General features: G+C 50.4%; 2 protein-coding genes across 4 annotated transcripts in view; both read left to right on the top strand.

Annotated features, from left to right (window-relative positions):
• The window catches only part of Adamts13 (ADAM metallopeptidase with thrombospondin type 1 motif 13), a 29,654-nt gene extending 18,982 nt beyond the window's left edge, over positions 1-10,672 (top strand). The window contains exons 20-29 of the mRNA XM_021186146.3: positions 24-216; positions 1,049-1,172; positions 3,461-3,590; positions 3,673-3,852; positions 5,796-6,000; positions 6,217-6,529; positions 7,233-7,379; positions 7,677-7,853; positions 9,583-9,767; positions 10,302-10,672. Coding sequence (XP_021041805.1) covers positions 24-216; positions 1,049-1,172; positions 3,461-3,590; positions 3,673-3,852; positions 5,796-6,000; positions 6,217-6,529; positions 7,233-7,379; positions 7,677-7,853; positions 9,583-9,767; positions 10,302-10,493 — 1,846 coding nt within the window. The 3' untranslated portion in view covers positions 10,494-10,672. The remainder of the gene's footprint in view (positions 1-23; positions 217-1,048; positions 1,173-3,460; positions 3,591-3,672; positions 3,853-5,795; positions 6,001-6,216; positions 6,530-7,232; positions 7,380-7,676; positions 7,854-9,582; positions 9,768-10,301) is intronic.
• A 261-nt stretch (positions 10,673-10,933) lies between these two features.
• Positions 10,934-22,092, top strand: Cacfd1 (calcium channel flower domain containing 1). Of its 3 annotated transcripts, none has more exons than XM_085835087.1 (5): positions 10,934-11,147; positions 15,303-15,375; positions 16,667-16,792; positions 19,603-19,710; positions 20,131-22,092. In XM_085835087.1, the coding sequence occupies exons 1-5, from the start codon at positions 10,949-10,951 to the stop codon at positions 20,219-20,221; spliced, it is 597 nt and encodes a 198-aa protein (XP_085691213.1). In that variant the 5' UTR covers positions 10,934-10,948; the 3' UTR covers positions 20,222-22,092. The 3 variants fall into 3 exon arrangements, with proteins under 3 accessions (XP_085691213.1, XP_021006759.1, XP_021006760.1); XM_021151100.3 differs by having other exon boundaries at positions 10,987-11,151; XM_021151101.3 differs by lacking the exons at positions 19,603-19,710; positions 20,131-22,092 and adding an exon at positions 17,132-19,584 and having other exon boundaries at positions 10,987-11,151.
• The last annotated feature ends 3 nt before the right edge of the window (positions 22,093-22,095 follow it).

Raw genomic sequence — 22,095 nt, 5'->3', positions numbered from 1 at the left:
TGACAGCCCTGTGTTTTCCTCAGGTGGGAGGTGTCAGACCCTGGCCCTTGCATGTCATCTGCCTGTGAGGCAGGTCTGGACTCAAGGAATGTGACATGTGTGTCCAGGGCGGGTGACCCGGAGAAGCCAGAAACTGCAGGCCCCTGCCGCACCGATGAGACGTCAGCTATGCCGGAGCCCTGCTTCAGGAGCCTGTGTTCCCCAGGCTTGGGTCAGGTGAGTGGAAGGGGCAGGAAGGTGGCCAGGAGTCCTGGGTCATTTATCATCTTCCTGCAGGCCGGAGTGAGGATTCCATCCTCATGGTGCTGTCTGAGGAACACCCTGTCAGCGAACATGCTTCTGAAAGGGGTGAGCCAGGCTGATAGAAACTAGAGCCTGCCAAAAGCAGCTGAGTGGGGACCTGCTTGCTGCTGTTATTGAGGTGCTGAGAACCAAATCCAATGCCCTCAGTATGCTAGGCAAGCACTCTCCCACTAGCTATAACCCTGGTCTTTTCCTTCATATCGTTTAAATTTTGAGACACTGTCTCACTAAATTGCTTGGGACCTGTCTGTAGCCCAAGTAGCCCTTGAACTTTCAATGCTGCTGCTCAGGCCTCCAAAGTTGTAAGGACCACAGGCCTGTGACACCAGGGACAGCAAGGAAAGTGTTCTCCAGCTGCTGTGAAAGTAATCCCCCCCAACATTTGCCTGGCATCCAGGGGCTTCAGACTGATGTTGCTATCTGGCCAGAGGGCCCTGGATTCTTCTGGGCTAGGGACTGCAGGTCTAAGTTTGCTTGCAAATACAGTCCTGCTCTTTATCTCCTTAGTCCAGCCCCATCCCACAGGCACCACTTGGAATGATAAGGAACCTTCACAGGCCAAAGTGAGGTGCATGGTGAGGGCTTCACCAAGAAGCAGGCAGGCACTGGCCTCCCTAGAGAATAGCAGGGAGGGAACCCTGGTGTTTTTGGAATATTCTCTCTTTTCCTCGTTAAAAGGAGAGGAGGAGGCAGCGCCAAGGTAGAAGCCAGAATTTCAGACTCACCTGTTCATTGCTTTCTTTAGGTGAACTACACCATGTCTCTGGGAGAGGAGGCTCCATCCCCAGTGGGCAGTGACAAGCCAGGGGCTCAGGCTGAGCATGTGTGGACCCCTCTGGTGGGGCTGTGCTCCATCTCTTGTGGGAGAGGTGAGAATCTGAGGACATTCGTGAAACTTTATTATTTCTCTTATCTACCCACATCTGCCTAGATCAGTGCTGAAGAAGGGTTGGCTGCCATAAAGCCAAAATATATGAACATGGCATCCAGATAAGTCATCTAAATTTGTTTCATGCCTGACTAAATCCCAGAAAAACTGGCACCTAAGACTGTGTCCCTTACAGAGCAGTGACCAAACCAACCACCAAAGCTGAACATTGCACTCTCTGTCTTCTTATTGTGACACACACACACACACACACACACACACACACACCACTTAGCCATTTAAAAATATGTATTTATTTGTGTATATGTGCCTGTATGTATATCTGTGTATCATGTGTGTGCAGCCTTGGAGGTCAAAAAAGCCATCCGATCCCCCAGAAATAGTTACAGATGGCTGTGAGCTGCCGTGTGGGTGGTAGGAATGGATTCCATGACCTCTACAAGGGCAGTAAGAGTTCTTAACCACTGAGCCACCTCACCATCCCCAACACTTAACCATGTTTAGTGTTTCACTCAGTGGCAATAATCGTACCCACCTTGTCGTGCAGCCATTGGCACCATCCATCTCCAGAAGATTCCACCCTTCCAATCTAGACCCTGTCTTCATTAAACACCAACATTCATCACCTTCCAGCCCCTGGCCACCTACCTGTTAACTTCTCCTCTAAGGTTGTTACTACTACTGCTGATGACAGCTATGTGCAATGTGACTGGCTTCTGTCAGCTAGGCTCATCCATGCTGTAACAATGTTTGAATCCCCTCCCCTTCTTTTTAAAGATGTATCTATTATATTTATATGAGTACACTGTCACTGTCTTCAGACAAACCAGAAGAGGGCATCCATCAGATTCCATTACAGATGGTTGTGAACCACCATGTGGTTGCTGGGAATTGAATGCAGGACCTCTGGAAGAGCAGTCTTAACCGATGAGCCATCTCTCCAGCCCTGGAATCCCTTCTTGGGCCCGTGCTGGCTTGGGTCACCGTGAGTGGACAGATGCTAGCATTCTCCTTTCAGCTTTCCTTAGCAGCGCTGCTCTGAGCCTGGGGGCCTGGCTTTTGGTCCTGGTGGACATGAGATGAGGAATTGCAAAGTTATGTTGCCAAGCTTTGTCAGCTTTTGCAGGCCTCTCTGCACTGATTTTTAGAACAGAATTTTACATTCCTACCAGTGGGGAACCCAGTTCTAGTTTTTCCACATCCTTGTCAATATTTGCTGTTTTCTGAATTTTCAATAGAGAAGGGTGTGAGAAGACACACACCTTTAAACAGCACTCACCACTTACTACATCTGTTTAAAACTGACCAGCAAGAGATTCCTAAGGGATGGATAGAGGAACCAACACCAAGAATACCTTTTTTTTGGTGGATGCAGCAGGATCTCATGTAGGCTAGTCTCTAACTATGTAGCCAAGGATGGCCCAGAATTCCTCATTTTCCCACCTCTATTTCTTGAGTGCTGGGATTGTAGACTTGTGATACCACACATAGTACTTATTTATTAAATGTTTCATTATGTGTATGTATGTATATATGTATGTATGAATGTATATACGTATGTAAGGATTCTGCACTTGAGTGCATATGCAGCAGAGGGCAGTAAAGGACACAAGATCTCTGGGCCTGGAGCACAGACTGGTCTGAGCTGCCTGATGTGAGTACTGAGATTTGAACGTGGGTCCTTGGAAAGAGCAGCATGAGCTCTTAGACACAGAACTCTCTCCTCTCTAAATGCACAGTTAGCGTGCAATACTGGGCTTTGTGCATACTGGGCCAACACTCTACCAACTGAACTCCACCTCGTGTCCTCAAGAGACATTCCTTAAGCATTTACACACACACACACACACACACACACACACACACGCTGTATTTTGATCCTCTGCTATCCACTGTTATCTTTTCTCTCTACAGCAAGTCCCCCTCCGACTTTTATATCTGTTGTTTGTGGCTATTGCATTGAAGTAGAATTGCTTCTGTGAGCCCGTGTAGAGGTCAAGAGACACTGTTACAGCACTTCCCCCCTTGCTTCTCAATAAAACAGCGGCTTCCAACAGCAGGCACCTTTCATTATTCAATCGCTGTATATGACTGTGCTAGGTAGATACCATTATATGGAAACCAGGGGATCAGAGAGGCTAAGTCACTTGTCCAAGTGCACACAGCTGGTAAGATGCAGGTGATGCAGATGACTTCAGAGCTGACAAGGAACACACGCTGTAGTCCTTGCCACGCTGGGTCAAGGGCATTCCTGCTTCTTCCTGGCAGGTCTGAAGGAACTGTATTTCCTGTGCATGGATTCTGTCCTCAAAATGCCTGTCCAGGAAGAGCTATGCGGCTTGGCTAGTAAGCCCCCAAGCCGGTGGGAGGTCTGCAGGGCTCGCCCCTGTCCTGCTCGGTGAGTTGGGGACAGTTAGTGCAGGGGAAGGAATCTGACCCCAGGGTTGCTCTCCTATGACGCCTTGGCCTTCTTCCTTCAGGTGGGAGACTCAAGCCTTGGCACCGTGCCCAATGACCTGTGGTGGGGGGCGAGTGCCACTGGCTGTTCGTTGTGTGCAGCTAGACCATGGCCACCCAGTATCTGTGCCTCACTCCAAGTGCTGGCCAGTGCCTAGGCCAGGCTCCTTCGAGGACTGCAGCCCTGAGCCTTGTCCTGCTAGGTGAGCACCTTGCCTGGGAGATAGGCAGCCATGGATCTGTATTAGGCTCTGCCATCAGCCCCAGATGATGTAAAGCACACATGTAGGTTCTGGGAAGGTGACGATGTAGGCATATTTTTTTTTTTAAAAAATCTATTTAGTTAATATTTATGAGACAGGGGCTCACTATGTGGCCATGGCTGGCCTGGAATTTGTAGATCTGGAACTCACAGAGATCCTCAGAAGTGTGTATCACAACTCCTGGCCATCCATCCATCCATCCAATCCTGGGGCTTTGTGCGTGTTAGAAAGCACTCTAGCACTGAGTTGTATTCCCAGCTTCCCTTTTACCTTTTATGTCAAGACAGGGTCTCACAAGATGCTCACAAGACAGACAGGCTCTCACAAGATGCTCACAAGACAGACAGGCTCTCACAAGATGCTCACAAGACAGACAGGCTCTCACAAGATGCTCACTAGACAGACAGGCTCTCACAAGATGCTCACTAGACAGACAGGCTCTCACAAGATGCTCACAAGACAGACAGGCTCTCACAAGATGCTCACTAGACAGACAGGCTCTCACAAGATGCTCACAAGACAGACAGGCTCTCACAAGATGCTCACAAGACAGACAGGCTCTCACAAGATGCTCACAAGACAGACAGGCTCTCACAAGATGCTCACTAGACAGACAGGCTCTCACAAGATGCTCACTAGACAGACAGGCTCTCACAAGATGCTCACGAGCGTCACTCTGTAGCTCAGCCTTGGTAGGGGCACTGGTTCATGGAGTACAATTATTCTGGAGCTCTGGAGATTTCAAGGCCAAGTGGTAGCTCAACTCTGTGCATGAAAAGGCAGGGATGCCATTCCTAGCAGAAACAGAAGAGCTACTACCACAGGCTTTCTTTTTAAAAAAGATTTAGTTAGTTTATGTTTGAGTGCTCTATCAGCATCAGATCCCAGTATTGATGGTTATGAGCCACCATATGGTTGCTGGGAATTGAACTCAGGACTCTGGAAGAGTAGTCAGTGCTCTTAACTACTAAGCCATCTCTCCAGCCCCACCTGCCAGGCTTTTTTATTTTTTAAATCAAGTTGCTTGACTTTCCCTTCTGTATATGTAATGATTTTACATTTTCAGCTTAGAATCTACTTGAGACTCACACCACGTGTGTCTGCCTTCTTTATTGTTGCTAAAGTTCCCTATCTGTGCTCTTTATTTTTGCATGTTATATTTATAAATGGTTTAGATTTTTTTTTTGCTTTTTTTTTGAGACAATATCTTATGTAGACCAGGCTAGCTTCAAATTCTCTACATAACTGAATATAGCCTTGAATTCTTTAACCTTTACCTCTCAAGTGTTGGGATGGTAGGCATGTGCCACCATACCCAGCTAAATCTTTGTTTGTTTGTTTGTTTGTTTGTTCTATGGGAACTGAAGGCACATGTGAGTTCTGGTTACCGCTGAGGGGTCAGTGTGGTCATTCTGTAATCTGCACTGACCTGTCTACGGTCTCTCTTCTTTGTAGGGCACTAGTTTCTCAGCCAGGCAAGATTCTGCCTCAATGGGCACATAGGAAACTTTAGCTTAATGGGCACACTTAGGGGTATCTGCTATGGCTCCTAGTGGGCAGAGTTAATCATGGCCATCTGGCAGTGCACATGACAGTCCCTCCTCTCCAGGACAAAGGCTGTGCAGAGTCAGTGGTGCAGGGTACAGGCTATACACACCTTACTCGGGGTCTTAGTCTGGCTCATACCATTACCTTGGTTCCCAAGGGTCCCAGAGTAGCACTGGGCCAATCAATGACACAAGCATGAATATTGAAGCTCAATGAGGTCAATGGAGACCCGTGGCCAGAGACTGTGCAGACCTTTGTTGCAGATGTCAAGGGTCTTCAATAGTCCCACACACAGAGGCTCAAATAGCTGTCATTGGAATCTTCTCTTCCTGCAGATGGAAAGTCCTGTCCCTTGGCCCATGCTCAGCCAGCTGTGGCCTTGGCATTGCCACACAAATGGTGGCCTGCATGCAGTTTGACCAGGGCCATGACAAAGAGATGAATGAAACTTTCTGTAAGGCTCTAGTGCGGCCTCAGGCCAGTGTCCCCTGCCTCATTGCTGACTGCGCATTCAGGTGGCACATCAGCGCCTGGACAGAGGTAAGGCTGGTCGTGGTCCTGAGATTTCTAGTCAAGGCATCAGCAAGGGATCTTTGTGCATGAGGGGGCCTATGGTCCTTATTCACTATGACCCTGGAAGGAGGGGAGAGTCTGCAGTTGTGTATTCTTAGAGCCAGGGACACAGCAAGGCATGGTGACCCAGACCCTGTCCCTCTTTGATAAGCTCATGGTGATCTTCCACTTCTTTCCTGACAGTGCTCTGTCTCCTGTGGGGACGGTATCCAGCGCCGGCATGACACCTGCCTTGGACCCCAGGCCCAAGTGCCTGTGCCAGACAATTTCTGCCAGCACCTGCCCAAACCAGTGACCGTGAGAGGCTGCTGGGCTGGACCCTGTGTAGGGCAGGAGACCTCCAGCTCACTGCCTCACAAGGAAGCTACTCTTCCCAGTCAGACCCAAGCTGCTGTTACTGTTGCTTCTCTGCAGTGGTCTGAGCCCCAAGCCCAGACCCGCACCCTTTTCTCAGCCTCCCAGTCTCTGGGGCTCCAGGAAAACCTGGAAGAGCATGGTTAGGTTTCTTCCTGTTTCCTGTTGGGGAAGTGGGCATCTCACCGGATAAGCACTCTGGCGCTAGACCATGTATTGCTGGGCTCAGGGCCTCCTTCCCACCTGGCAAAGGGAAGCCACACTTTTTACATGTGTGTGTGTACGTGTTCATGTTTGTGTGTATGCAGGTGCAGGTGTGTGTGTGTGTGTGTGTGCATGTGCATGTGTAGGCCAGAGGACAACCTTGGGTATCATTTTTCAAGAATTATCTATCTTGTTTTGGACAGTGTCTTTCATTGGCCCGGAGCTTGCCCAAGGCTGGCTGGTTGAGCCCAGGGACCCACCTATCTCTGCCTCCTCAGTGCTGGGACTACAAGTGTGAACATCCAAGTCTGCCCTTTAAAATATAGGTTCTGGGGGTTGAACTTAGGTCCCCATGCTTACAAGAAAGCACTTTACTGACTGAGCCATCTCTCCAGCTCAGAAGCCACACTTTTACTTCTGTCCCCATCAAATAATCTGAAGCTTATAGGGTCAGGGGCTCAGGTCCATGCAATCCAAATCCTACTGTCATACTGCTTCCCTTTCCCTGAAACACACAGAAGTGGCCTAGCACCTTGGCTGGTGACTATTGCTGTGACATACAGCCCCCTTCTCAGGCCCTGCCAGCTCCAGTTTCCAGGCCTACTCTGTTCTGGCCACCTCACCCCTTTCCTCCTCTGTAGGTGCCTGTGGAAGGCAGTACCTGGAGCCCACAGGAACCATTCACATGCGAGATCAAGGACGGCTAGACTGTGTGGTGGCCATTGGGAGACCTCTAGGTGAAGTGGTGACCCTACAAATCCTTGAGAGCTCCCTCAAGTGTAGTGCAGGTACATCTGCAGGCATGTGGGCAACTGCTGAGCTGGGTCTCTGGCACACAACTCCAGTGTACCCCATTTCTGGCAGGATGCCCCTGCTATGCTCCTACTTTTCATGACTGGAGTGTGGCGATATCCATTTCTAAGATAGAGATCTGGGGGGACGAGAGCTCTGGTGATGTGCCCCCCTACTTTGTCACATTAGCCAGTAAGAGGGAGAGTGGTTATTGGAACTCAGCCCTGAGCAGCTGCTGCCAACGTGAAGCGTGGAGCGGGGGTTGCTGGCTCCTTACTGCCTGCCCTTCCTAGGGGAGCAACTGCTGCTCTGGGGTAGGTTCACATGGAGGAAGACATGCAGGAAGATGCCTGGCATGACTTTCAGCACCAAAACCAACACAGTGGTGGTGAAGCAGCATCGTGTGCTGCCAGGGGGTGGAGTGCTGCTACGGTACTGGAGCCAACCTGCCCCGGGGACCTTCTACAAAGGTATGTCAAGTGCCTGGGCCTCCCTCCCTTCTCACTGCGTGGGTGTGCCTGTGTTGCTATGGACAGGGCAGGAGAGAGCTGGTCCCAGTGGAAACTGGGAGCAGGCAATGTCTTCCACATGGTCAGAGTGGAGTTCCTCTGTGGCCATGAACCAGATGGGTTGTAGATACGGTCCCTGTCCTGTCCCATTCCTCAGGCCACTCACTGCCTCATACCCTTGACCGTGGTCCTAAGTTCTTTCCAGGTCCTCTCAGGCTTGTGAGCCGCTTTCCCTCAGCCTTCTTCCTGTGACTTGTATGTGTATGCTAGCGCCCACAGGGAAGATGCTTGCACTATATATTCCCCAGAAAGAGAACATCTCGTGGGTTCCTGCTTGTCTTAGTCAGGGTCTCTATTCCTGCACAAACATCATGACCACGAAGCAAATTGGGGAGGAAAGGGTTTATTCAGCTTACACTTCCATACTGCTGTTCATCACCAAGGAAGTCAGGACTGGAACTCAAGCAGGTCAGAAAGCAGGAGCTGATGCAGAGGCCATGGAGGGATGTTCTTTACTGGCTTGCTTCCCTTGGCTCGCTCAGCTTGCTCTCTTATAGAACCCAAGACTGCCAGCCCAGGGATGGCTCCACCCACAAGGGGCCTTTCCCCCTTGATTACTAATTAAGAAAATGCCTTGCAGCTGGATCTCATGGAGGCATTTCCTCAACTGAAGCTCCTTTCTCTGTGATAACTCCAGCTGTGTCAAGTTGGCACAAAACCAGCCAGTACACTGCTTTACCCAGAATCCAAACAGTATCAGCCCTCTTGATCACCTCAGGGTTTTGATGTAAAAGTACAAGATGATTGAAGAGGTCTTACCTCAACAACTCCAGACATTTTTGCATGGTCCAGGCCTCAGGTGAAAAACACCACAACCTAGGTGTTGCCTCAGCAAAGGAGAGGTTTCATGTTAACACCCTTTCCCCTGCCACCTCCAGCGGTGAGCTGTGTTGGCGGCAAGGTCCCATCTGGAAGCCCACTGGCTTCCTCCTCCTTGCTTCTCATTTCTCACATGCAGACGGTCTGCCTCGAGAGGGAGGCTTAGGTGCAGCGGGGCTCCCACTGATGATGTCACTGGACAGCACAGTCAAACTCACCTCAGCCAGTTTAGCATTTTAAGTACTGTGTAGCCCAGTTTATTGACTTCTCTTTTAAGGTGCCCTGCCCAAAGCATTCCACTATTGCCTTCTCCCCACAGAGGGCACCAACACCTCTCAGTCCCTTTAAATATTAGCTATTCCGATGTACATGTGTGGGCATGCACATGGCACGATGTGGGTGTGGAGGACAGAGGGCAACCCCACGAAGCCAATTTTCTCCTTTTATCTTTACACGGGTTCTTGGGATTGAACTCAGGCAATCAGGCTTGTGTGGCAAGAACCAAAAGCTTTTCCACCCTCATCGAAGTTAGTGTGTGTGTTTGTGGGGGCGGGGCTGAGGGTCAGTGATCGAGGTTCTTTCCTGCCATGGGGATCCTAGGAATCACACTTAAGTTGTCTGCCTTGTACAAAACACTTCTGCTGAGCCACCACTGCCTGCCCCTTTCAGATCACCGCCTGAAGCTAGTCTATTAGAAGTGGTCAGAGTGAAGGCCCACCAGAGGGACGGGAGAGGCAGTCAGGGAACACCCTGGTGTCAGTAGTCTCCCTGAGGTGGCCCTCACCCAGCCTATCATTGTTCTTGCCTGCAGAATGTGACAGGCAGCTCTTTGGACCTCGGGGTGAAATTGTGAGTCCCCCACTGAGCCCAGACGGGAGGAAGGCAGGGACCTGCAGGGTCTTCATCAGTGTGGCCCCACAGGCCCGAATTGCCATCCGCGCCCTGGCCAGTGACATGAGCACTGCTTCTGAGGGGACCAATGCCAACTATGTCTCGGTGAGGCCACCAGGATGGGGACAAAAAGGGGATAATCTTTTGATACGATTCTGGAGAGCTGTCTCTAGGAAGGAGGGAGGGAGTGCTGGCATTAGGGTACACTTTTAGCTTATTTTTCATCCAAAACTTCAAAATTATTGGAAAGAATGGGAAGGAGGGTTTCCTCCACTCACTTACCAGGAAATGCTTGTGGCTCTATCCACAAGAAGGAAGAGAGAAGGCCTTCCCTGGGAGTCCACTGCCTGTTGACCCAGCGTGGAAGCAGCGTGTTCGTGTCTGGTGTTTTGTTTGTTTTCAGAAGAGCATAGGTAGGGTTGTGATTCAGTATGCTCTGCAAGGCACCAGAGCACCTCAGACTTAGTCTTGAGCAGGATCCTCGCTCTTGTACCTGGTTGTGTGTTCTGGGGAGTTTCTTGGGTAGAACTGAGTGTCCCTCGTGTGGGCTCCTGTAAGAAACAAAAATGACTGTGAGTAGCCAGGAGTTTATAAATAATGATCACTCACGGCCTGTTCTGGCCACTTGCTTCTCCACAGATCAGGGACATCCACAGTCTGAGGACCACAACATTTTGGGGGCAGCAGGTGCTCTACTGGGAGTCCGAAGGCAGCGAGGCTGAACTGGAGTTTAGCCCTGGCTTCCTGGAGGCACATGCCAGTCTCCAGGGCCAGTATTGGGCCATCTCATCGAGGACATCGGAACAGGACGACAGCCTGGCTCTGTCCTAGGTTTCTCTCCAACTGCCGGGAGTATGCAACTCTAGCCTCTTTAGAAGTTCTAATGCCTGCTAGCCTTAGGGAACCTCTTTTAGTGACCTTTTCCAGGTGCAGAAGGGCTGGGACTGGGAGGTGGAGATCAGAAAAGCAGTCCCAGCCCCCAGTGGTTAATAAAGGATAACAGGATACCAGACTGGAGTTTTTCTCCCATAACCTGCCGCCCATAACAAGCCTAGCTTGAAAGCTCATTCTACTGCAAGGCGGAGTTCCCTGGAGGTCTGAACAAGGCCTTTGCCACTTCTGGATGACGTCTTCCAATCTTGCAAAGAGAAAAGGCCAGCCGGGATCCAGCTCACCTGCTGGGTGGCAAAGGGCGTCTGACAGCCTGTAAACACGCCCCTTATGCTATACTCCATTTCCTCCCGCCCTCGCCCCGCCCCCCGGCTATGGCCTGCGGGCCCGCCCCTATGCTAATCACCACCTCTCCCACAAGGCCGCGCGCGGGTGGACACGTCTCTTTGTGCGCGCCTGGGGCTGCGCGCAGCGTTCATCATGAGCGGCTCGGGCGCCGCCGGAGCGGCCGCCGGCCCAGCCCCGCCGGCCCAGGAAGAGGGCATGACTTGGTGGTACCGCTGGCTGTGCCGCCTGGCGGGAGTGCTAGGAGCGGTGTGTGAGTATCGGGTCCAGGGAGCGGGCGTCCCTGGGGTTGCCATGGCTCCCGGCCTCAGGCCTGCAGTCCACCGCCGGAACTCGATGGCTTACAGCCCAGTTGCTCCGGCCCTGATCAGAGGAAATGAGACTCACAGAGGACGCGCTTCTGCCCCTTCCCGGCCCCGCCTCGCCCTGGTGATGCTTACCTGGGCTGGAGTGGGACTGCCAAGTTCCCAGCCTTTGGACAAAACTTGTTCATAAATGGGGGGCAGCTCTCCACAGGCTGGGAAGTTTGCTTGGGGGTCAGATGATGCCAGGAGAAGGGTGGCCCCTCAGGGTGGCTGGGCAGTGAGCGGAGAGGCAGCTTCTCCTCGGGTTCCTACTGTCCACATTCTCCTAATGCTTCTCATCGGCCTAGTATCCTCCACACCAGCAAGCTTTCTCTGCTCTTGTAAAGAGGAAGGCAGGTCCGCCTCTTCAGTGCAGCTATGTTGCTGGCCTTCCAAACAATGTGTTTGCTAAATCCTGGGTGTCCCTTTCATTGTGAATTCCTAGAAGTCCAGGTGAGTGCTGGGAAGGTCCGAGGATCCATTGCCTACCTGGTACCAGAGCAGGAACTGTGTGGGTGGGGCAGACTCATCCGTTGTCCTGTCTGGAGGAATACCTTGGAGCCCCATCTGTTCAGATGATCTTGCTAGTCAGATGGATAGGGTAGAGTTAGGTATGTGCTGCCCTGGTAAGGCAGCTCTGGAGGAAGTCTGCTGGGGTTGATCAAATCCTCTCCAGTGCAGTTAGCTAGTTCAAGGTGGTATGAAGGGGTGAGGGACAAGGAAGGGCCTGACCATGACCTGTAGGCAGCTATCCTCCCTCTGTCATGGTGATTCAGTCAGTGACCAGGTGATTTCTAGATTAGATTGACTTTGGAAATCCCATCCAGTCCCATACTTCCTATGGGTATCTGTGCTATGCCTGAAGGCCTCCCTAACCCTCCTGCCGAGTCAAGCCATCAGTGAAACCTTACTGGAGACCTGTGGCCATAGCTTAAATTGTTCCCTGAACCTGATCATTGGGATCAGGGGGGTGGACATCAAGGTTTTGACTACTGGCATATCATAGGAGGGAAGGAAAATGTGTATTGGCTTTAAAAACTCAATAGGGGTTTGGCAGGAGCTGTGGCTTAGCTGGTCACTTTGACATAGGGCTATCCTCTCTTGGAATGGAGGATATTCTAAGGGGTTTATTATTTATTGGAGGGATTTATTCTGGTCCCAAAGACCTCTGTAGACAGAGGAAGGAAGGATTGTAGGGACATCTCCTTTATATGGAAGACATGAGCATTATTAGCATCCCAAGTGGGTGGATGTATTTGAGTCCTTGGTTGTCAAAGGACTCCTGTTCGTCTGACCTGGTCCTCCCAAAGGTGGCTCTGTAGGACAGCATGGTGGAGTAGCTCTGTAGATGGAATGCTGAGGACAGGAGTGCAGGCCTCTCAGGTGAGACCAGGCCTAGCTCCACACAGGCAGGGGGCCGACAGTCTTTCACTTCTGTGGCCCTGGAAGCTTTGCTGCCGTCACGCGTGGATGAGTGCTGCTTTGAGTTCTTTATTAGAGGAGACTTTGTGACATAGAAGCTGTGCCACTCATTTGGTCCATTCTCCTGCAGCAGCTCCCATTTGGATAGTGTAACACAGGAAAGTGGAAAATGGTGGAATTCCAGGCCCAGAGGAGGGATCAGGTGACCCAGGCCTGCTGCAAGTTTAATAAGTTGGTGCTAATTGCAGCCTCAGAAGGCCAACACTCTGCCCTCCCTTAGCTTGTGTCCTGCCAGGATGGGCAGTTCTCAGCAATGTCCTCAGAGGCTCCCAGAGTTCCTGGTGAGGGACTTCTTGGTGAAGGCTGGGTGGCTGGGGCAGACTGTAACCCGAAGGTGCAGTCAGAGGGGAGGAGCTTCTTCGCTGGGCTTCCACACTGGAGAAGAGCACACACACTGTCCCCTCTTGGTGTCCTGTTATTCAGGTATTGGGGCACAACCTGCTCATGTGTAGGACAGAAAAATGAATTAGAAAAGTAACATGTTCAGGGTCACGTGGCTGATGTTTTAGATGGGATTGTCATTTGAATCTTCCCTGGTAAGAGGCATCCCTGTCCTGACCCAAATTCAAGATGTGGCTAGACGTAGTAGAACATGCTTGGAAGTCCCCAGGAGGCTGAGAGAGAGAGCAAGATAGTTTGAGGTCAGCTTGAGCTATAGAGCAGGACTCTGCCTCAAAGGAAAACCAAACCAAACACCCTTACCAAGCAAGCATAAAGAACAGCCCCAAATAAGTCTGAGTGGCATTTTTCAAGTTAGAAGACATTTTTGAGTAGTTTACCTGGTGGCTACAGACAGATAGGCAGCCCTAGCTAAGATTCTCATTGAAGTCAGAACAGGCCTGACTTTTTAATTTATTTTATTTTATTTTTTTTAAAGATTTATTTATTTTATATATGTGAGTACACTGTCTTCAGGCACACCAGAAGAGGGCATCAGAACCCATCATAGTGGTTGTGAGCCACCATGTGGTTGTTGGGAATTGAACTTAGGACCTCTGGAAGAGCAGTCAGTGCTCTTAACCGCTGAGCCATCTCTCCAGCCCCCCCAGGCCCTACTACTATTACTATTTCTTCTTCTTCTTCTTCTTCTTCTTCTTCTTCTTCTTCTTCTTCTTCTTCTTCTTCTTCTTCTTCTTCTTCTTCTCCTTCTCCTTCTCCTTCTCCTTCTCCTTCTCCTTCTCCTTCTCCTTCTCCTTCTCCTCCTCCTCCTCCTCCTCCTCCTCCTCCTCCTCCTCCTCCTCCTCCTCCTTCTCCTCCTCCTTCTTCTTCTTTTCTCCTTCTTCTTTGAAAAGATATCTCCCTTTATTCAGTTGAGATTGGATACATATTAGTGTATTCAGACTCATTAATGGGCATACAAGAGCTGAAAAACATGGAAGCCATACTATATCATGGATTTTAAAAAAAAAAAATGTTACAAAAGTCAAAGGATTGGCATATATTCTCAGAAAAAAAAAAAAAGGAGTTGACATACTTTTGTGAAAATCAGACTATATATAATGTGTTGTTTTTTTGTTTTGTTTTAGTAGACAAAGCTTAGGAAACTGGCTCGTTATAATTAAAAATAAAAATAAAACTTGTTCTCCCACACAAAGGTGCATTTCAGATGGTTTATAAGTAACACACAATGGTCAGCAACCAGTGAGAGCCAGGCTTGAGGGCTCAGAACAGTCTACACCAGGGTAGACCAGTTAGAACTCTAGTCTCATCTGGTGGTCTCAATATGAGAGGAAAAAAAAAAACCAACAAAAAACAAAAGAACAAAAAACTATGGAGCTAACAGAAGAAAATCAAAGTTTCTTAAACTGGCTTAGAAATTGGAAGCTCTTTTGTATTTTCCCTTAAAAACAAAACAAAACAAAATTTCCTAACAAGAGCCAACTGTCTACATTAAAAGTAAGAATGTCTGTTTGGTGAAAATCCCCTGGATACACAAAGTGCTGTTCTGAGAGGCTTGCAGTGGCCAGAACACAAGCAACTCCTCAAGGAAAAGAGACGCACGCAAGAGGAAGCCGCCTCCCGAGAAAACAGCCGCTGCTGACAACGAAAAACCAGAAGGTGGCCATGCCTAAGAAATGGTCTTCAGATAAAGGGAAATTAAGATATGTGGTGCTTTGTACACATTGACTACCCAAATCAGGATTTACAGCGACAGATGCTGGTAAAGATAAGGAAAGAGAAGCCCCCAGAAAGGCCAGTTCGCATTCTAAAGAAAACTATGGAGAAACCAGGAAAATGAACCTGTATAACCCACAGTCCCAGCCTGGACAGGTGCACCAAAGAACGACCCAAACATTAAAGATGTTTGCTGTCAGGCCTGACTTCTTGAGAGGGTTTGCTCATAACCTGGAACCAAGGGCCAGCCCATCACACCTTAAGCCTTTACATCCTCCAGGTATGAAAGTAGCTAGGCTTGAGCTCAGACGTAAACTTACTACTCTCTGCTGTCTCAGGTGATGGTGGTTGCTGAGGGAAGCCCTAGTGCTGAGCGTCTAAAGGGAGCCCCATGTGTTCTCAGTGCCTTCTGCACGCTCTGCCATACTCTGCTGACCCCTGCCCATTGTCTCTTGTTTTGAAGCCTGTGCCATCTCTGGACTCTTCAACTGCGTCACTATCCACCCTCTGAACATCGCAGCTGGCGTGTGGATGATGTGAGTAGCCGTGAACGTCCTGCCTGCGCGGGGTTTGAGGGATGTGGTGCAGGTCTCATCCCCCTTTCCGCTCCTAGGTTTCCTGATAGCCGCTTGAGTCTTTATTGGGGACAGTGTCACAGACACAGTTGCAGCATCTACCCAGCCAGACACTGTAGACTCCTTGTCTACCACAATGGGGGCTTCAGGGCCATGGTGTGTAAGGTCAGAATCCAGGGTCTGTGACAAAGAGAGGAGGGTGGTCAGCTGTGAGGCCATTAGCAGGGCTAGAGTTGGGAGGGGGAGGTCAGATGCAGGTGGACCTGGTGGCTACAGCATCCACAGGGAGTTCCTTTTCACGCTCTTCCTGGGCAGCCAGATCCCGAAAGGGATGCCAGAGTGAGGGCTGCTCGAGGTGCATGGGAAGCACTGTACATCAGTACTGTTCAAACAGTCATCTTGGGCAAGGTATAGGTAGGTCTTGCCTTGGGCATCATGAGGGTCAGGATGATTTGGGTCTTAGGGTGATGTGTACAGAGGCTTATGCTGGCCCAGGCAGCAAGGATGGGAACTATAGAGGTTATGTACACATTGATGGAACAGTGAGCTGGCATCTGGAAGACTGGTGATGGGTAGTGGGGAGATGGGCAGTGGTCAAGAGTTCCAAGAGCTGTGTCTATTAATCAGGTGGTTGGTGGCACTTTGCTCCCAGATACATGTGGGGCCCGGCAATGATCCTGTTGTCTGGTCATGATCATTGCCCGCCTATGGGAGCAAAGGCCTTTAGCACCAGCAGCATAGCTGCTTCTAGCAACCAGGCAAGGATTAAAGGTTCCTGAGTGGAAGCTCCCAGCATGAGCAGCTCACTATCTGCATCTCTGTCTCCCTAATCCACATGCTCCCAGCTCGGTACCTTGCACTTCTTTTGGGTGCAGCCTACCCTTGATGTCAGTGTTAGTGACTATGGAGAAGGTACTAACAACAGGCAGTGTGGCTAAGTTCTGTGGATGAAGGTGCTGCTGGCTAAAGATTATATGGAGGCAAGGGTCTTAGTTCTTTGTTTCACTGTTGGAACAATAAAGAGATCAGACACCAGGCTCTTCCTCCAGGATGCTTGGGTAGTTAGGGATGCTGGTGCAGCGGTGGGGTGGGGTGGGTGGTTGAACTGCTTGGCAGAAACTGGTACCCTGCAGAATCCCGGTATTTATGGAAGTTCAGGGCCTGTGGTAGAATTCCTTGAGCCACTGGCATGAGGGCTGTTGTAGCCCCAGGTTGTAAACTGTCATTGTCCTTTCTGCCTTTGTCCCTGCAGCATGAACGCCTTCATCCTGTTGTTGTGCGAGGCTCCCTTCTGCTGCCAGTTTGTGGAGTTTGCAAACACAGTAGCTGAGAAGGTTGACCGGCTGCGCTCCTGGCAGAAGGCTGTCTTCTACTGCGGGTGAGGGGCTGTTGGGCAGGGCCTATGGCATGGTTCCCAAACTCCTGCTGATTAAAACAGTGTTGTGGGGTGGGTGGGGCAGGAACAGGTAGAGGCCTTTTCTTCTGTAGAGCTTTTATTTGATAGCTGTGGGCACAGACACTGGCTCATCCAATAACAGGTGCTAAAGAATGGGACCCAGTATCTGCCTCCCCGAGCTCAGATGGCAGCTATGGCCACACACGTGTCTTACGACCACTAGTGGAAGGATGGGGAAGCGACTGGATTACTTTCACTTGGGAGTTTCCAGGCAGGTTGTAGTGGGTATGTGTGCATCTGCATTTGCTAATGTATGTGTAGGCATGGTGAAGCCTTGCGAGGAGCGTGGCCAGATGTGAGACTGCTGAACAGGAACACCGTTTCCCTCTAAATCCACGCTTCTCCTCTGGTTCTGGCAGTGCAGCGTGTCGGGCTGCAGCACTTCTGAGATAAATGTAATACCTGGGGGCCTCTGAAGAAGGGCTTTCCCAGGAGAGCCTGGCTAGACAGCAGCACTCATTGTAATTACCAATATTGTCATTAAGATCAGGTTACCCACCCTCAGGATTGGTGGGGCTCAGAGGCTTCTGCAGGGAGAACACACGGTGTGTGCACCTGCTGACAGTCTTCTGCTGTGTCTAAAATCAGGGGATCATAGAGTTAGAAAATTCTAATCAGTGTAGCATGGTTGTATGTGTGTGTGTGTGCAAGTGTGTGTACACATGCATGTGTACATGCATGCGTACATACAGGTGGGTGTGCATGAGAGTGGAAAATACTAATGTGGACATCAGGTATTTTCCTCAGTCATTTTCTACTTGCTTTTAGAGACAGGGTCTCTCACTGAGCCTGGAGCTCACATATTTGGCTAGACTGCCAAGCCAGTGAGCTATAGGAATCCACCTGTTTCCACCTCAGCAGCCCCAAAGCACCTGGGTTTGTATGGGGCTCCAAACAGGCTCTTGTGCATGTGCAGCAGGCACCAGCTAAGCCATCTCCTCACCCCTTCCTTGTCTTTTCCTTTCCCTCTGTATTTGAGATGGTCTTATTATGTAGACCTGGCTGGCCTTGAACTCACAGAGATTCATCTGTCTCTGCCTCCTGAGTGCTGGGATTAAAGATGTGCACCACCATACCTGGCTTTCTTTGGATTTTTAAGATGTGTTGTCATGATGCTGACAATAATGTATGTTTACCAAAAGTCATTTGTAAAGTGAAAATGGTCATTCCGGTCCTCACTGCCTGTTCATCTACTGGCATGCGTTCCTCCGGTCTAAGTGCACACATGTCTGAAGCTCCTCTCTGACATGCTCATAACTATTACACATAAGTTTATACCTGCTCTTTTTCACTTGCTGTGGTTTCAACATCTTCAGTATTGTCATAAAAAATGGTGACATTCCTATTATTGCTAAGCACATTTATTGAGCTGTATATACTTGCTGGCTTTGTCTTCATTTGCTAGCTGGTGTCAATCAAGTCTGGTGAACATCTGTCGGCCAAGCTACCATGATGACATCCTTAGATGTTTCCAGTGTGGAATGACCAGACTAGGTTATGATCATTCAAAAGATCTTAACATACGAGACTCAGTTACTTCCCCAAGAGGCATTCTGGGTGTCTCTCCCCTCCCCACCCAGTGCCCGGTGCTACTTTCATATGCCTAAGAAGTAAAATACCCTCCTGTGGGTTCAATTCATTTTCTTTTTCGAAGGGTTTCTAGCTTCTGGTCCACTCTCTTGAGAGCGTTCATGTGTGACTTTGCAGGCTGCGTGTTTTCAGTATTAAAGACCTCAGATTCCTTTGTTTCGTTTCCCATTCAGATTTTTCCAGCCTGTCATTTGCCTTTAATGCTATCGGTTTTCCTCCTGTGGTCTTTTGCCTCGTGATTTCTATTATTTTATTATAGAGGATCCTCAACTTAGCTTCCATTTTGATAAAACAAATATCCTGTTGAAAACACGGTAGCACACCTCACCTAGCAAACACAGCTGTCACTAAGCTTCACCATGCTTAAAGCCCTGATGCTGGCCACAGGGACCTGGCATGACAAATTATAAGGTGGCCACAAAGCTCAGTATCTGTCGAGTACCGCAGTCGCAACCATCCAAGTCAAGGACCTGCTGCCCTTTGAAGCACTTCTGGCTACACAGACATCTGTACCTGAAGTCCAAGGAGTGCAGTTGGCTCTGAGTGTCATCCTCCTGCCCAGTGAGCCTCCTCTCCAGAAGTGACTGGACTGAGGGCTGAGCTGCAAGCTCCATCATCTTCCTGGGTCAGCGAATCCACAATTCACCTCATGTTGGAAAAATACCATTCCTCAAGATTGAGCTGCAGAGGTTCTTAGGGCTGTATGAACCCACCACTAGGTGGCGCCAGGGTGCTACTGAAGCCCCATAGTTGCACTGGGTCCAGTGTTCCTGGGGTTTGAGCTGGGAGGACTTGTTGAGGAACAGCTGGCCCAGGGTTACTGAACTGATGAAAGCGTTCATACAGTGCTTGGGATGTGGGTGTAGGATAAGTGGCCATCTGCCCTTATCTAGATGTCAGGACCCCACTATACGGAGAAGTGGAGCCTTGATAAGCTCACTTGGTCACAGGGCTGTACAGCTGGACTGTACCCCAGACCCTCTAGGCCTAGCCTCTCTGTTTTAGTGAATAGCTGGGGTGTTTACCCAGCTCTTTGCTGTTTAACCACGAGTGGGTCATAGATCTTGCCACAAAGACTTGATACAGTTTTGGACTCTGACCCCAGAAAGGATGGGATTTTAGGGATGTCTGTTTTCTCCTAGGATGGCCATCGTCCCCATCGTCATGAGCCTGACCCTGACTACACTGCTGGGCAATGCCATCGCCTTTGCCACCGGGGTGCTGTATGGACTGTCTGCCCTGGGCAAAAAGTGCGTCTACAGCCTAGTCCCGGGGTGCCCTCTGCTGCCCCTGCTGACCCATCTGAAGTGGGAAAGGCCTGAGTGGGACCCTTTGTCTAGTTGTTATGCAGTGGCCACAAGTGACTTTATCTGTGCCCTCAGGAACAGAGGCAAGAAATGAGGGGACAGCCTAGGTGGTCCCTCTTGCCTGGTTTATACACAGTGAGGTATGCACCAGATATTGCAGCCAGTTGCCACCCCTTCCCTTCAGCTCAGTCAGTGCCAGGCAACGTGTATCCCTCTCAGAGTAACAGTGCTCTGCCCCCTTGACCAGGGCCTCTGGGGAGCACAGTCCTGGGGGAATCTGCCTGCAGGTCATGCCTGGGGTGCAACCTGGGAGTGGGAGGTGGGAGGGCTAGGCCCATAGAACACCTGCTTTTCTCTCTCCAGGGGCGATGCCATTTCTTATGCTCGGATCCAGCAGCAGAGGCAGCAGGCAGATGAGGAGAAGCTGGCGGAGACTTTTGAGGGGGAACTGTGAGGTGAGGCAGAGTGGCCTGTCCTCATTGCCTACTGCCATTGGGGTCTGTGAATTCTGGAGAAGGCTGAGTGTCAGCTCTGTTAAATGGCCTGGGAGAGGAGCACCTGCAAGGAGCACACCTTGAGTCTTCCTGTGCCTACTCTGTTCTCTGGACTCTTGAGCCTGGAGCTCCTGCCCCACTAACACCGAAGGCCTGGGCTATGGATGGGATGAACTCACTCCTGTCAGCCTGTGGTGCAGAGTCTGTGCCGGTGACCCTTCCCAGACCTAAGAGCGGCCTCCCCCGAACACACCGGTCCTCACTTGGTTAAGAGGCTTCACCCAGGCTTAAGTCACTTTAGGTTTCACCCTTTTCAGGTTCAAGCTTGTGGAAGTTAGGGCTTCAGTTCTGCTCCATGACCTGTCGTCAGAGCAGAGGAAGAGTACAACAGTGTCCTGAGGCCAGCTACTGCCACCAGGAGCAGGAGAGATGGCTGCTCACTTGAGAATCTACAGCACTCCCAGGATGCAGCATCCTGGGCAGAAGAGCAACCTTGGGAGTGGCCAGAGGGCTGCTGGAAGGTCCCTACTGCTCAGTGCTAGAAAGTTGTGTGTGTGTGTCTGTCTGTGTGTGGCTGTTTGTCTGGTATGATGTGCTCTATGTGTGTGTGTGGCTGTGTGTTTGGTATGATGTGCTGTGTGTGTGTGTGTGTGTGTATCGCTGCTAGTCTGCACTGAGAACCTCCTTGTCAGGATGGCAGGTTCCTTATTAGTAGGGATTAACCTCAGGTATTCTTCCCAACCTGCCCCTGGCAGCCTGGAGCCTTTGGAGAGCTGGGCAGAGACCAGACCCACTGCCTACACAGACTTGGCCCCTTCTCGGGTACCAGAGCACAGAGAGTAAGCCTGCATGGTTGGGACAAGGAGAGCTGTTCCACTGGCACATGGCTCCAGGGACATGCCTTGCTGTCCCCTCACCTTCCTCTGCACTGTTCTCTTCCCACTGTCCTGTGACACTGGCATCAATGGCTTATTAGATGGGTCCTTGGCCATTAGGCACATGTTTGGTGGCCTGGCTGAAGATGATGTGTCAAGTGCTGAGCCCTGCCTCCCTCCTACACTAGACCTTCAGCCGGACCTGTCCATGGAACGCAGCCCTGGAGTCGCCGAGTTTCCAGGGGATCCTTAGCTTCTCAGGGCTTGAGGCCCAGAGGAGTAGACATTCATTCTCCTTGGTATAGAAGCTCTGATCTGTGGACTTTGGGGAGAGCAGAAGTTCTCCAGAAAGCCTGGCCATGCTGAACTGGGGAGTGGCAGAAATGTAATAGTGTAGCTAGCTTAGGGGGTCATGTGCCTTCACCGTTCATCAGAGGCTATTTTTCTTGAGCCAGAGATACGTTTCAAGGGCTCTGTGTATGTGTGTTTGTATATGTTGGAGCCTTTGTTCTCAGTAAGACCTGTCTACCTCCCAGGAGGAGAAAAGTCCCCACCTGCTCCTCTGGTTACTTGGATAGGCATGGACTTGGGCCAGTTCTGCCCAGGCCTCCTGCCTCTGCAGTAGAACTAAAGGCTACATGTATGGTGAGATTGTACTTCACTAGGGAATCCATTTTGTGCTAGGCAGGCATGGGGTGAGGTATAAAGGTGGAGGCCCTCAGACATAGGCCAATGTGGGGCGGTCAGTCACTTAAGTCCTGAGGTTCTTGGCAGTCTCGTGGCACAGTGGCTCTGGAGCCCATTGTTTTGACTCTGAGCATGGGCACTGTCCAGCCCAGACTAGGCCTCATTCTTGTCTGTGTCTGGGTGTCTTCTGTGGCTGCTTTTGCCACCCACCCCTGGTTTGTTTGTTGACTGGGTTACTTTTGGAGTAAAGCAAGTTTGTAGTTGGTATACAC

This window comes from Mus caroli, unplaced genomic scaffold (assembly GCF_978045245.1).
Source record: "Mus caroli unplaced genomic scaffold, Mus_caroli_1 scaffold_2, whole genome shotgun sequence".
Classification (NCBI taxonomy): domain Eukaryota; kingdom Metazoa; phylum Chordata; class Mammalia; order Rodentia; family Muridae; genus Mus; species Mus caroli.
This window is presented reverse-complemented; position numbering and strand designations above follow the sequence as displayed.